Below are 16,019 nucleotides of genomic sequence, written 5' to 3' on the forward strand. Positions count from 1 at the left end.
CTTGGCGTAGGCCTTCTCTAACAGAGGCAGCGTGAAGTCGCCTTGCCGCGCGGTGGAGGAGAGCAGGCGCGGCACGACGCCGCGGCACGGCAGCCGGTCGTCCACCACCACCTCGCGCCACGTGCCGAACACCCAGGAACTACTCACTTGGCGTAGGCCTTCTCTAACAGAGGCAGCGTGAAGTCGCCTTGCCGCGCGGTGGAGGAGAGCAGGCGCGGCACGACGCCGCGGCACGGCAGCCGGTCGTCCACCACCACCTCGCGCCACGTGCCGAACACCCAGGAACTACTCACTTGGCGTAGGCCTTCTCTAACAGAGGCAGCGTGAAGTCGCCTTGCCGCGCGGTGGAGGAGAGCAGGCGCGGCACCACGCCGCGGCACGGCAGCCGGTCGTCCACCACCACCTCGCGCCACGTGCCGAACACCCAGGAACTACTCACTTGGCGTAGGCCTTCTCTAACAGAGGCAGCGTGAAGTCGCCTTGCCGCGCGGTGGAGGAGAGCAGGCGCGGCACGACGCCGCGGCACGGCAGCCGGTCGTCCACCACCACCTCGCGCCACGTGCCGAACACCCAGAAGCGGAACCTACAAACACAGTCAGTCAATGCCATCGAATGCATGTCAACGACGCTTAAATATAACAAATGATTCGATCCTATCTTGAAAGTTAAGCATAAGTACTGGACCCACTAGCTGGTTGTGACTTTATCAACAAAATACAAATACAAATATCTTTATTTCACTTTAAAATGTGGTACAAAAAGATGTTATAAAAGTATATCGTGGTCACACACATTCCACCAGAAGCTGGCATGCAAAACTATAAAAGAAAACAACATCTTGTTTTGTTGTTGTCATAAAGTCACAACCAGCTAGTGAGAGCATCAAAATATCTCGGATGCAATGTGACTACATTCAACCCTTGTCTTGGTTAATAATCTACGGTAATCTATAATATATAAGTATGTAAAACATCTGGGAAAGATAAAACTATTGTTTTCTTTTCTTTCCTATTCTAGTTCTGATTTTAAAACTAGCCTCTACTAGTCTACTACAAGGAACAGTATGATGTGGGCAACATGACAAGGAGCTGTGCTGCGCGTGCGCGAGCTGCCGTGCCGTCCTCATTACCTATCACGGCGCGGCGGCGCCCATTAGGATTCAGGAACGACCCGCCGAGTTATGGTCGTATGCGCACGTACTTGTCCACACAATTACCTGGCCAATTGTGAACCTTACTGCAACGAGATAAAGCCCACGAAAGCTCTGTGTATTACATCCACTACACTACGGCTTTAAGACAAAATGCCGTATGTCTCTGTCACACCTATATATGAAGATGTGCTTTTAGGTTGCTAAGAGTGAATATGCATGAAGGCACGTCCTTGTGGACTATATTTGGGCAACGTCGCGAACTAGGCTACCCTTCCTAAATGCCTATGCATAAATTATTATTAGTTACCAGCATACTTTATGCATATTCTTATGATTATTATAATCACAAGACACTGAGCGAAACATAACAGGCTTCAAGTTTATTTTATAAAAGATAGTAAGTAAGTAGTAAGTCCTCGTAAGTGTCGTCATCACAAAAGTACAAATTTCATGAATGTCTGAGGTATGTATATGTATACCTAATCAGTAATTGCAATTTGTACCCAAAAGTAAAGTGTAGCAGCATTATCCGGTAACACACTCTACTCCACCACGCATAAAACACATTAAATTCAAGCGACCGACCTGACTAACTACTTACTCCCTCATTGATAGAACTTAGCACACCTCCTGTTATATTTTTGTATTTTTCTAATGAACAAAAATGTCAAAGTGTAATTAAAAAGTGTGGCAATGTATGTGATCATTAATAACAATTGTCCATGAAAATGCGTATGAAAGACGCCTCCCCCCTTCCCCGTGCGAGCTAATGATGAGGAAGGAGCTAAAGCTAAGAAAGAGGTGTAATTAGTAATAATTAGGGTACGATACGAGTCAAGTTAGCTGGCGCAGTCGCGCGCGGCCGGCGCCGGGGCCGACTCCAGCGCTAATAACATTCATGATTATTAGGCGGTTTCTGATTTTAATAACAGGTTATGAATTAGATCTGGATTAGTTATGGATCAGATCTGTCAATGTCCAAAGTGACATTTTTGATCGAGGAATTGACATTTTTTCAGACATTAAGTACAATATGTTTTCATAAGCATACGTATTTATTAAATATATTAAAAACGGGTCACTCACGTATTTTAAGTCGAAAAACGCTCGACATGTTTCACTCCGTGAAAAAAATAAAATGCGTGAGTGACCCGTTTTTAATATAGGTATTTAATATGTCTGTGTGTGTCTCACGGAAGTTTTGTCGTAGGTACGTATTTATTTACCTTAACGAAAAATTATATTTCTCATCTAGTCAAGTCAGTACAGAAGCTGGCTCCTTAACTGTATAAACTATAAAATCAAATACGTGTAGAAAAGTACAAGAAAGCAATCATCGGATTTATTTACTCAATATTAACCATTGACCATTTGATTAATCAATGATCACATACAAAAGTAAACGTCACCGCTATAAAAGCATTGCTGTCGTGATCATCACAGTTATAGAAATAACATACTAAAATATAACGGCAACGAGTGGCCTGCGAGTTTAGATAATAGCCGGTTAAGTAGGACCAACGAATTCAATCGATCGTTCAAATGCCGCAATGTATCTTATATCAAATGCGAGTATCGGTGACATTTGGAGAGGCTATTAGCCGGCATCGGCAGGGTGCGGTGTGGGAAGGTCACGGATTGGATTGTATTGTCGTGTTCCACCGGCGAAAGATAAGTGCCCCAGCGATTTCGATATCGATGTGCCTAAAAGAACTATCAAATAAATACGGCACAGTTTCCTTAAAAAAAATGATCTAGTCATTGTTATTGATTGCGGTGCCTATATTTCTTTTTTTTGCACAGTATAAAACTGTTCAAATGGCATACTTAATGCCTTAAGGTTTCTCTACCAGTCAACAATTGGGTCTTTAATGGACATAGGTATGTGGTAACTAAGTTAACTGACAATGCATCATACATTTTATTCCAAAGAGATACAGTTTATAAGTATGAATGGTCATTTTAATCCTGTGACCGTCAGCTGACGCGCGCGGCTCTAGCCCAATATTCACCTTCGTGCATTCCGGCAAGGTTCATGATGGCGCGCCGCGCCGCACACGATAGGCGTCAGGCTGTTGCTGTTAGTCGTAACATACTATGACAGTTTCTTGAAATTATTTCAATTCAGGGGTTTACGTTGACATACGTGAAGGCGCCCCTGTAGTGGTCCCTGAAGGAGTGCGGCGGCGCCACGCGCGCCAGCAGGCGCGGGGTGGACGCCAGCGCGGCCGCCGCGGCGCAGAGGGCGCCGGAGCCCAGGGCGCCCACCTCCACCTCCCACGCAGCGTCCTCCGCATCCGCACCCAGGAATAGTGGGGCGGAGCTCAGCTCCTAAAACAACATCAACAACAAGCCGTTACAAATAGTGTACACGACGACAACTCTCAAACAGACATAAGGGTTAATGTAAACAGGCAATGTACAATGGGTTAAGAGGCATTCCGCTAAAAACTGATCTTGTAACTACGACATTCAGATGACACCTCTAGACTCCTTAATGTACATTTATTTATCAAATACTTAGGCAGACACAATCATTTTTCCTACACCGTACACAACCCAAGTAGCATTGCAAGCTGTATATAAGCTGTATTAAAGTTTATTTGTATACTATAAGCTGTACAGTTAGGCTGTACAAAGGCTGTATAAGCGCTTATACAGCCCTTATAAGTAAAAAAAGGGCCCAAATTATACAGCCTTTGGCGGTATTAGACCTGTAGAGTAGCTGTATAAGCAATACATAAGCTGCATAATAGCTGCATTACAGCTATATTTCGGTGTAACAGGAAACCTTAACACTACAGATAATCTCTTATAAGTACGATATAAGAATATAAGTTTTAAATGAGTTATAAGAAAGAATTACAAGAGAATAATAATCATTTAAGAAACTAAAATGTCTTAATCTTGTTCATTCGTAATATAGTAATGGCGACAATAAAGTGTTATAGTGGATGGTAAAAGTAAAAGTAAATATTATACAGGACTTGAATGGAATATTACATTATTGGTAAGTGCGGATTATTATTTATTGTGAACCTGTGTATCTTTTCTGGCAAAATATTTACGCGCCTGCAAAATAACAAAGAGAAACCATAAGGAAAATATCAAAAATCGGTAAAGTTACTGTTTGTTTTTAAGGTTAGAGTATCAACAATATTTATAAATATTAATTCTAAGGCTAAACAATTTATTTTAGCTGGTAATCATAACACGGCGTTAGTCTGCTAAATATTTGCAAGTATTTCTTTAATTATATTTACAAATACGTTTTTTTTTATTGTAAAATGGCGACAATTTTTAAACAGCCTACAGGATAGTTGGAGAGCATTATAATCTTAGTAGCTGTGCTGTGTAATAAATGGAGTGTCTATTACAGCTTTTGTAATTAAAACAGCTTTATAATAGAATATTTGTATTCGTTTGGCTGTATTTCGGTTCTCCGTACATAAGTTATAATTCTCTTTAGAGATCCGTATAACAAATAAAAAACCGGTAGTGTAACTGTCATATATTCCTTTAGTTTTATAATACACTTATTTTCAGAAATCATTACACTACTATACTTATACGAGTGTAAAATAACGCCAAAAGATTCTTATAAGCGACTCTATCAGTAATACAGAAAAAAGCTGTACAATAGCTGCCATTTATTCATTTGGTTTGTTGCGAACGCAACCTTTATTTGTATAATACAGTAACTAAACGCAGCCGTCGGGCTCGGCTAGTATTTGGAAGCTTTTTCTAAAGCACCAATAGGAGCGCTCCACATATTATGTATCGCGGCCAATTAGAGGCACCCAAATCTTAACCACTATTTTCGGACATTCAAATTATGCAAATCACTCTTTCATCAGCCTCCATACGATTACCACACCACTTTTACATTTAACCGTTTAGTCAAGGAACCCTTGTAAAACCAGTACCTGGGTGGATTTCAGCACAAAAAATTTCACCATACAAAAAATTAATTTTTTTAAATGTTTAATTTAACACGATTCTAGCTGAGTAAAGTAATGGGGGGCTGTATATTGAGGATATGTATGGTATTTATACAATCATTTGTGGCTTATATTTGAAGTTATCGCTTTCGGAAAATAAAAACGCAAGATGGTGATGACAACCATGGTATGGTAATGACTCTTTTATAGACGGTAATGACACTGCATGTACGGTAATGACGATTTGGGAACTAATTTACATATGTATTAAAAACGTATTAAAAAAACAAAAACTTTTTTTAATTGTAAGACTTTAGAACTTTAATAAACATTACAAATAACATGTTTTTGAACATAAGACTAGCTACATAAATTATTTTTAGAAAATTATAAAAAATACATTTTATTCATATAAATAAATATATAACAAGTATTTTTTTTGTATAATTTTAAATAATTTATGTTCCGAAATAGGCAATTTATGTATACATTTATTTTTTTGGGTCTTTTCAATGTTAAATCATATTAACAATATTGTACTCTTATTATCAGTTTAAACCCGCATCTTCTTTTATCTACTGCATAACTTGGTATTTATGTCATATTATAAAATTACTGGCTTACCAATGAGCTTAATTTTTATGATATATTACTTTTTTTTATAGTTTGATTCATTGCACAAGTTTGTATTTTTGTTGTTTTATTAATTAACTTTAAAAATAGCTATAATGATTTAAATCCATATATATGTTGTTTAATAGCTAAACATTAATATATAATCAGTGTTTTATAAGTTGCAAGACCCCTACTTGTAATGCATGTCATAAGTTACAAAATGTTAGGTATTGGGTCCGGTGACTACCCAATGGTATAATTATTAATTGCTGTAATTATATACATCAATTAATATAATATTAACAAAAAACATAAAGCCATCACGATAGTGAGCCAGTACCGTAGCCTAAGGTCGCTTAAAACTTAATTGCTTGTTTAAATACTTTGTTTTAACACGACTAACATGCAAATACAGACTCTAAGTTGCACGATTTACATTATTAGATTATAAAAAAAAAACATTTGTATGTTCTAAGTTCTAAATGACCTAAATTTTGCCTACTTCAGTCAAAATGTTAAATAAAAACTAAGCATCCTCTAGTGTGAAAAAAATAGTTATAATATCTTCTTCTAAATTTATTCTACATTTATAAGGTAGACATTATATAGTGTTAGAAGACATAGAGAACGTTTTTCAAACATACAGCTTAATTTCATAATGAATTATAGCAAAATAACTAGAAAAGTTTCTGAGAACCGTCATCACCATACACATGAAATCATCACCGGTCGTAATTTTTTCCCGGTGATGACGGGTATGGTGTTGACGATTTGAGAGTTTCTTGTTTTTATTTCTAGAATACGAATAATAGTAGTTAATGTCTATGCTACACAATAAACTTCATGTAGTTTGCCATTCATTTCAGTAATTATTTCTAATATATCATTTGTAACTTTTTTAAACCAAAGCATAACGGTGATGATGCTCTGTTGTGACAAACTACGTTTTACAAATTTGTTCGTAATATTTCTCACGATTCAGTGATGTGACTTTATAGTGAAATCATTTTTGGCATTCTATACTAAAGTGAAAAATAGGGCAAGGACCTTTAGCGGTATTTCGTTGTTCATACACCGAGATAAGCTCACATTGACATTACCATGACGGTGTTGACGAATATTCGTGACAAAATTTTAAATATTTTTAAATGTACTTTCTCGGTGAAGGAATTATTGCATATTTTTTCATGTCTTAAACAACAACATGGAAAAGATATAAGTAAAAGAAAAATCGCAATCGTACGATAGGTATGCTATAATTTTCACTGCAAACAAAAAGGTTCAGATTTTTCCGGTCGACGGTGATGATTTTAGACACATAAAACATTTTATATAAAAAAAAACTATTAAGTTATTGGAGATGGTAATTGAAGGAACATGAAGATAATAGTTCTTAAAAACATATAAAAAAGTTGCAACTCGCACAACCTACTAGTTTTTTTTATAAAGACCGAAACATAAGTTTTCGCTGGATTTTGAAATCCACCCACCTATTGAAATTATAATAGTTTACTTCAAATCGAAGCTTTTTATTTGAGTCGTCGAGATCCTGACCTGCACGGCGGCTACAGGTTTTATAATACCCTTACAGACAGAAGTTATACAACTACTATTCTTATAGAAGAGTAAGATTACGCCATAAGAAATAGCTTTAAAACGGGGTTTACAGATACATTTGTACAGCTACAAGTGCCAAGTGATACTACAATACAGCCTGTATACAGCTTTTACGATAAAATTAGCTTGTAGTGTTTCACAACACTTAATGTTTTAAAACGGAGTTGACAGATACTTTTGTACAGCTAAAAGTGCCAAGTGTTACTACAATACAGCCTGTATACAGCTTTTACGATAGAATTAGCTTGTAGTCTCTCACAACACTTTTAGTTTTATAGTAGATTTTTTATATTCTGATAAAGCACCCCATGCTTCCGCAGAATCCTTTATAATGATTTTATACAGCTTGAGCTGTATAATGTCTGTAAAGTACCTTTTATACAGCTTAAATCTTTTCTGACACTCTTATACGTCCCTTAAATCACTCTAAGTTCTTAATTGGCTGCTATATTGATGTTGCCGACACTTCCATGCTACTTGGGAAGTGATGGTATACGAAATTGAAAAACGTGTTTATAGTTGTTGTGTATATTCATGCGCAAATATTTATTTCAATACCTAGCAGTTACAGCTGTTTTTAAATGCGTGCTGGAAGGGCAGAAGATCTCTCTGGCCACCTAGTTGACAATTTTGGAGCCATCACTTTGACTAGAATCATATTCATTAAATAATTCGTTTAAGCCCGCCGAAGCGACATGCATACAGATGATTCCCACAAACGTTTATGCATTTAGGTACTATGCAATATGCATTGAGGTCTGGACGTGACGTCAAAACCAAATACTTCAGATTGACGTGTCCGGCTGCGGCGCTTTAAATTGACTGTACCTAAATAATGCAATACTGTGCATAACGAAACGATACCTTATTAAGGTATCCGTGACCAGCAAAGTAAGTTACATATTACTATTGTGCTTTGATACCTGTGATAAATAATAAATAAATATTAAATGGGCATACCCCTGAAACTTATTGATTTAACTTCATCATCATCATCATTTCAGCCTATATACGTCCCACTGCTGGGCACAGGCCTCCTCTCATGCGCGAGAGGGCTTGGGCTATAGTCCCCACGCTAGCCCAATGCGGATTGGGGATTTAACTTAACCTTGAAATAACAAAACAGTGTCAATACCATTCACATTTTGCGGAAAGATCTTAGATGCATTTCCTAGCTCGTACTTAATTGCGGAAGGAGGCTCGGAGGCTGCCGGAGACGCACGTCTCGTCTGAGCGCGCAAATTGCGCGATTATCGGCGCCGGCGCAGCGCGACGCGCATCCCCCCTCCCCCGGTGACCCTCTGGCGCCGCTGCGGCTGTCACTGCGCATGCATCTTCCACGACCGGTTCAGACGAATACAACAAGAGCGGCATTTGATCAGTAACCTTTACCACGAGTCACTGACAACACTGGCGTATACATTTAACGAACTTATTTTTTATGCATCTCGCTTATATTAGTAGGAGCGTGATGTATAGAAAGTAAATTACGTAGATGTTATAAGTTTAAACCTACACTGTGTAGTGTTGACACTGTCAGTGACTGAGGTATGTTCGTTTATAATTATAATGTTCTTCAGAAAGAAGCTACATAGTAAACATCAATTTATTAGATTATACCCAATTTAAGCGCCAGATATGCCACATCTAATCACTGAGCAGGCATACGCGCGGTTAAGCACATCCATATTTTTCTACAACCACAGCTCTAATATCCTAGTTCACTCTACATCTCAATGCTATTCCAGTGCAGATTAGGACTTAGGAGCTACGTACATTGGATCCAATTGGCACGTCGCTCCGGTGTTTGAGCGAGACAACGCTATGCGCCTATTATGCGCGTTTTATAACGCGCAGAGCGACGACGTGCGAATCGGATCTAGTGTGCTAAGCTCAGCGCCTTAAGGACGCCACACGAGAGGTTTATTTTCTCATCTCCGACACCGATAAGTTAACCTTATATATACGTAAACGAATGATTACATGATATCCCGCTCCGAGAAAGTCATTGATCCATCACAGCGTGCATAATTGAATTTACACACTTTTTCAGCAACCATCAGGCACGGTCACGCATCTATCTTTTTCTAAGGACAGAAACTGGCATCATAGAATAGATAAAATAAACAAGAGTTTCCACGGTACGGTGCACGCGCGGTGTTCCGGTGCGGGTTAAGAAGAGAGTCGCTCGAATCAATCAATCGAGACTTTGTAAATGAGCAGGTTTAGTTCCAACCACAGACTTACATATACCATAGATGAAGCAAATATCACGATTTGTATTGAAACCAAGCGTGCCGACTTTTTACGTCACAGCCGCAATTTAGTGATGGGAAATCCTAACCGATTCAAAGACGCCGATGCCCCTCTGCCCCGCCTCTCTGCTGCTGCTCGTAGCTCTGCCTCTGCTACGATTCAATTGTCTTGCTCATACTCATAGATTTTATATCTGCGGTCTCGCTCGCTCATTCCCGCTACCCCGCGAACCTCGCCACTGACAGACGAATGATAAAGACAGACGAATGATAAACACAGACGAATGATCTTCTTCCCAACTTTTCCCTGGATGACTGGATCATGTGGAAAACAAAAATAGTCCTGTTTTTTTAACACAATACAAATTTATAAACATACTAAACGTATAAACATGTAATCGTATATGTTTAAATTACCCTCGTTTTTAAAGGTGTCGTGTAAAATTAGGACATGATTTTTTTTTATCAATAACTACTAAAATAAATTTTATAATAGTTAATATCATTCATCTGTCCGATATCAATTAAAATCGTATAGTAGAAGCGATCGGTAGAACGAACAACACTACTCGCTAAATTTGACAGACGAATGATAAACGGCCTGTTCCACGAAGTCGAAACGATGCGCGACAGTATCGCTAGTTCCGATATTCATCGTCTCTTAACTCACAACGTCAGATCAAACGCTCAAAGCAAACGCGCAATGTAATGTAAATATAGTTTTGTAACGTTAATCTATTGTTACTTAGGTATATTATTGGAATCACAATATGGAATACTTAAAAAATTGTTTTAAAATGAATTTACGCATACTATCATTTTAAAATTACTTACCCGTGATAGGAAATAATATTATGTCCTTGCCCTTTGGTGCTTGCAATTTTTGGGCTATTGCAGTTAATTATCACGCAACGAGGCATTTTTTAATTTTTTACGGACTACCGGCTGCAACAACAGGCGCGCGTGGAATGTCAATAGCGACGGCCAACGGTCGGACTTCGGACACGCGAAGTAGATGCATTTGCGTCATCTATGGTATATTTAAGTCTGTGGTTCCAACATTGATATATGAGTGATAAACTTCAAATGAATAGATGACTAGTCTCTATTTAGCTAGGTCTTTGGTCAGTCAGAAACACAACTTATTTAAGAGAATAAGATTGTGTGTGTGCAGCTCATTTTGAACACCGCACTCGTTTAGCTACTTTTGATGCCGACTGTCTTAAGAAACAGTTTAAACTGCTACCCCTACGGATAGGTAAAAAATATATATATTTTCTTAGAAATAAGTTTAGAAACAAATCCGAATATTTTCAGCAGCAAAATGTTTTTGGCTGTTGCCAAGCAATCTCATTAATAATATTAGTATAGTAGTAGGATATACCGCTCCGAGAAATTAATTGGTCGATCGCGGCATGCCAAATTAAATCTACATAGTTTTTCAGTGATCGGGCACGGTCAGCGGTCACGCATGCGCCGCAGCGCCGCGCCGCGCCGCGCCGCGCCGCGCCGCCGCGCACGCGATAGTTGCGCAACCGATGCGCACGCGCACGTCAGCTTAGGGTTGCTAACTTGCCAGGCGGCAGGAACTTTCCTATATTGTATTAATGTATAGCTAAAGGGTGGTCCGCACTCCACAGATAGAGGCCGCTTTTTGCAGCCGTTTATGTGACTACGAGAATAAACAATTGGATTAAATATTAAATGCATTTATTGTAAAATTATCCTAATTTGCATTTCTGTAACTTAAATCCTGTAAAAAAAATATAATGAAACGTACCGAGTGCTAATACCGAGATAACTCAATAATAGAATTTTACAGACGCGATTCTGAACTATAATACTATACTATAGCCATACTATAATACTGACTTTGCATCACTTTCGCACTTTCTTTAAAAACTAGGAATTTAGCCAGGATTAAGGACATTGGGTACAAGATTTGTATCTAAGGGTCTGTCGCATCATTTGTTTTATCATATTTGTAAAAAAAATTATCAGCCTTTCTATCGTCCGAAGATGTAAGAGCGATAGAGGCCCTGGTAGCCCTGGCCGCTCCAGCCCGGGCCGGGGCCGGGGTTCCGGGGTGCCTGACCGACGGAACTAATTCCGCGCGAAGCGGTGCTTAGGAAGCCTATTCGAATTGCACTAATTAGAATAGAATGGAATAGAGGGCGTTTATTTTATCTTCCTCGCGTTGTCCCGGCATTATGCCACGGCTCATGGGAGCCTGGGGTCCGCTTGACAACTAATCCCAAGAATTGGCGTAGGCACTAGTATTTACGAAAGCGACTGCCATCTGACCTTCCAACCCAGAGGGTAAACTAGGCCTTAATGGGATTAGTCCGGTTTCCTCACGATGTTTTCCTTCACCGAAAAGCGACTGGTAAATATCAAATGATATTTCATACATAAGTTCCGAAAAACTCATTGGTATGAGCCGGGGTTCGAACCCGCGACCTCCGGATTGAAAGTCGCACGCTCTTACCGCTAGGCCACCAGCGCTTCAGGGCGTTTATTCGTGACAAAAAATAAAAGAAAACAACAAGTAACACAACAACATAATAGTCACGAAACGGTCCCGGCTCAGCATGGTGCTAGCCTGCCTATTACGCTGATGGTCTTCCGTCGGGGCCATGATCTTTTACAGCACTAAGTTATAAAAAAGAACACATTAAAAAAAAATGATTTCATTCTCTCTCTCATTATCTCTCTTTTTTCTTGTATCGAATAGTATTTATCTGTGATTGGGAAATGATCGCGGGGCATCATGAAACTGCCTACCTACGACTACGAGTAATTATTGCTAACAGTTAATACAGTACATTCATGATTCGTTGCGGACGAGGAGGAGCGGAGGCGTGATATTATTAGTACATCAAACCTAATATTTTAACGTGTAAAATAATCCAAATCAAAATTATGGTATATTTGACAAATCTCTAAGGCTACCTTTCCAGTTTCCACTGAGGCGAAGATCAACTAATTACTTATATTGATTATATAATTTCCGCACATCTCTCATCATAAGTTCACGTTCTTTATTTGCAATTGTCTCCGCTCATTTCGGCTTAATTGAAAAAGCAGTTACTTAGGTGCTTCTACTTTCTAATCTGATGCTAGCAACCCGGGAATCAAAAAAACTATTTGCACCCAGAACTGTTCAAGTATTGATGGAAACAGTACTTTAATGTATGTATATAGTCACGTGACTTCTCGTAGCATCTGTCATCCCAATACGTTTTACTTTTCGTGTAGCGTTTGTCGATGTACAGTCGCCATCAGACATATCGGAGCGGCCAAGGTGTTCACAATATCTGAACACGCACTCTAACGCCACGACAATGTATCTGCTGATGGCGACTGTACGATAGTCATCTTGGCTAGGCCTCCTGTAGGTGGCATAGGAATATATAACATCTACAGACGTACCTAGGTATGTGAGTGTCGGTTTAGTGGTTACACTGTCACTTCTGTTCTGCATTAAAGCGCGCGCGTGCGCACAAGGATGTTTGTTGGGTGGGAAAGCGCGCGCGCAGGCTTGTTGTTCCAATCTCATAGTTATTCCTAAACGGCGAGTACCGTCGCCAAATAGTTGAGACCTCGAGGGTAACACACTTTAACTATACTCGTAGAGCCCGATTAGAAGTATGTAGATTATGCTGCATAATGATAACAGCCGTATTCGAAGAATGAGATACGTTTTTGTTTGAAGAAACGTCAATTTTGACACTTGTTTGACACTGACATATCCGATCCATATTATCGTTTCAATATCTAGTATTTGACGTATCTCATTGTTCGAATACGGCTGTAAGTTTTTTAGTGACACTGAGGTAAAAATAAAAACCTAAAAACTAAAAATTAAGACGTACCTATCGATGGATATTTTTATCCAAAAAATGTTAAGCATTTATGTTTTGGCTTCTGACGAAACATATGTACATATATCCGAAAATCATAATTGTTATGAGTTTCAAAAATCCTATTATTTTTCGATGTATGTAAGGCCGTAAATTAAAAATAAATAAATAAATAATTCGTTTATTTCGACCAACTTAGGATCATATTACATTAAATTACTAAAACACAAAACAATGTTGTTTTGTAATATAATGTGGTTTTTTACGCGACCTACGAAAGTACTATTCCTTTAAAGTCTTTAGGTTTCTTCAAGAAGCATAAGGACCCTTCTGTAATGTAAAGCCACTCTGTAATGTAATGCTCAGAAATATTTCGTTAAAATTGGTCGGGCTATTGGGTTGGGTGTACCCAGTAATCTGCTCATCCGACTCGCCTGCACCAACAGTAATAACACCAGCGCAAACATATCGCGACAAACACACACTAATAGCTTCTTTTGTTTAACACACACAGGACATTGTGATTGCTAAGCTTTTAAGCCTCACGTTTCAACATAAGTATATTCAAATAAGATTTCTAAGTTCGCGACCCGCTTCTCTTCAGTTTCGCGAAAGTCTTTGTTGGAGGGTCTCTGAATAGGTGTGTAGTTGTAATGGAGTGTCGCTGAATACACATTGTGTAATTGCGTATAGACGGCAATGAAATATAATATGCGATATGGTTGCGATGTCTTTAACCAACAAACTGTCAATGCATTGTGGCATCGTATAACACTGGAAATATCGCAGATACACGTGTGGATTAGGTGTTTTGTCGCTTCAAACTATTTGAAGACTACCTAAAGTACCTAAGTATTGTTTTCTGCCCCATTGGCGGCAGTAACCCACTGGCACTGCCGCCAATGCAATGGGGCAAAAAGGCGTCCGCAAATTGAAAGACGCAGCCCAACGCAAACGAGGGTGTCCAGGATTTCCGATTCCAAAATCAGACTGAAAAAAACAACTAAAACGTATCGTATACTACGTAAAAAATATATTTATTTTTATGAAAAGAAGGTGAATGTGCATTTCATTTCTTGAAAATCACATTTTCGAAATGTCAATCTTCGCACCCTTTCCGTTTATTCCGATTTCGCAAGAAGTTTATTGCCAGACTCTTGCCTACGCCTTGCAGTGGTACGATTAGAGACTCTTCAATAATATCCTTGTGGAAGGCCTATGTACCTACAGCAATCGACGTCTTTCGGCTGATAGGTGCAATGATGATGACGAGGCACTTGTTGACTAATGGGATTATGTTAGAAGCTGATAAATGCCTGTCCATATCGCACGGGACCACAAACGCTTTCACTTGGCGATTATTCCGCACGGCAGCCGATTGCGTCAACAATATCGTCAATAACAATATTATATGTATATGCATCGGTTACAGAACAATAACAGTCCCTGCGGCCAACCGGCAGCCATCACTAATGTAAACAGTCCAATTGTCAATAACATCCGTCATGCCTGCCAAATGAAAGCTACAGAATTGCTGCAACATCGTTAGTTTGTTCAGGCCACGGATTTTTTGCAGCATTCCGCATCGAAAAATAAATCTTATTCAAGAAAAAACGCTAGCTAATGTATTACTCAATAGCACGGCTTGTCATAGGAGCGGCTAAGTCTCACCGGCGATGGATCGACGCAGACTAATTACTGCATGACGATCATGTATTTGGTTTTGGAGTCGAGAAGTCACATATATGTCATCAATTCATCATGGTTGCTGTCAAGACTGGACTGGGAGCCTAGGCCTAGCCAAGATGACAATCGTTTGTAGAAAACGAAACGAAATGCTATCCTCTCTATCAATCTTCCATAGGTATAAGTGCGATAGCGACGGATAGCGTTTCGTTTCGTTTTTCTGCGAACGAATGTCATCTCGGCCCCCTAGGCCCCATGGTCCCAAGGTACTGCACTAGTTTTATCAAGGAAGATATTTTCGATCATCTCAGTATCCACTCATGAAGCTGTATCATTAATAATTGGCTGCATCCCCAAGTTGCCTATTACTACTGTAAGTAAACCGCGTAAATACAAGACACAGGCACTCAAACTAAAAACAAGAAAATACAACTTAAGTTATGTTAAGTATATTATCAGCACGTATGTCATAATTTTGAAAGGAAAGAGCCCTTGAAGCTTTACAAAACCCCGAACCATTAGAATCAGAAAAGCATCACAGGCAGAAACTTGACAAAACACTGAAACATTAGAATGAGAAAAGCCAAAGGCCTCGAAGTAGCCGCGACCTAGAGCTACGCGAGCGCTGTTCACGCCATTGTTTGTAAACTCTCGCGCACACTGTCAAGTGCCAAGACCACGCTAAAGCGATATAGCTCTTTGTCTAGTCTAAACTAATACAGAATCTTTGGTTTTCATATAAAATTCTTTGTGACTTAAGTCGGATATAAAGAAGACTTCGCTTGTAGTGACAAATCGCTTACTATGACCTATAAATCCTATTTTCATGAAATTATATGTCCGGTTATACTGACACATTCGCTGGTTTTCGTGTCCGTCCCCAACTCCC

At 39.2% G+C, this 16,019-nt stretch overlaps 1 protein-coding gene across 1 annotated transcript in view; it reads right to left on the reverse strand.

Annotated features, from left to right (window-relative positions):
* Positions 1-16,019, reverse strand: part of LOC134797452 (calpain-A-like) — a 65,193-nt gene that overhangs the window by 12,959 nt on the left and 36,215 nt on the right. The window contains exons 5-6 of the mRNA XM_063769693.1: positions 3,300-3,484; positions 440-583 (exon numbers count right to left, since the gene is read on the reverse strand). Of these exons, the coding sequence (XP_063625763.1) occupies positions 440-583; positions 3,300-3,484 (329 nt within the window). The remainder of the gene's footprint in view (positions 1-439; positions 584-3,299; positions 3,485-16,019) is intronic.

This window comes from Cydia splendana, chromosome 15, assembly GCF_910591565.1.
Source record: "Cydia splendana chromosome 15, ilCydSple1.2, whole genome shotgun sequence".
Classification (NCBI taxonomy): domain Eukaryota; kingdom Metazoa; phylum Arthropoda; class Insecta; order Lepidoptera; family Tortricidae; genus Cydia; species Cydia splendana.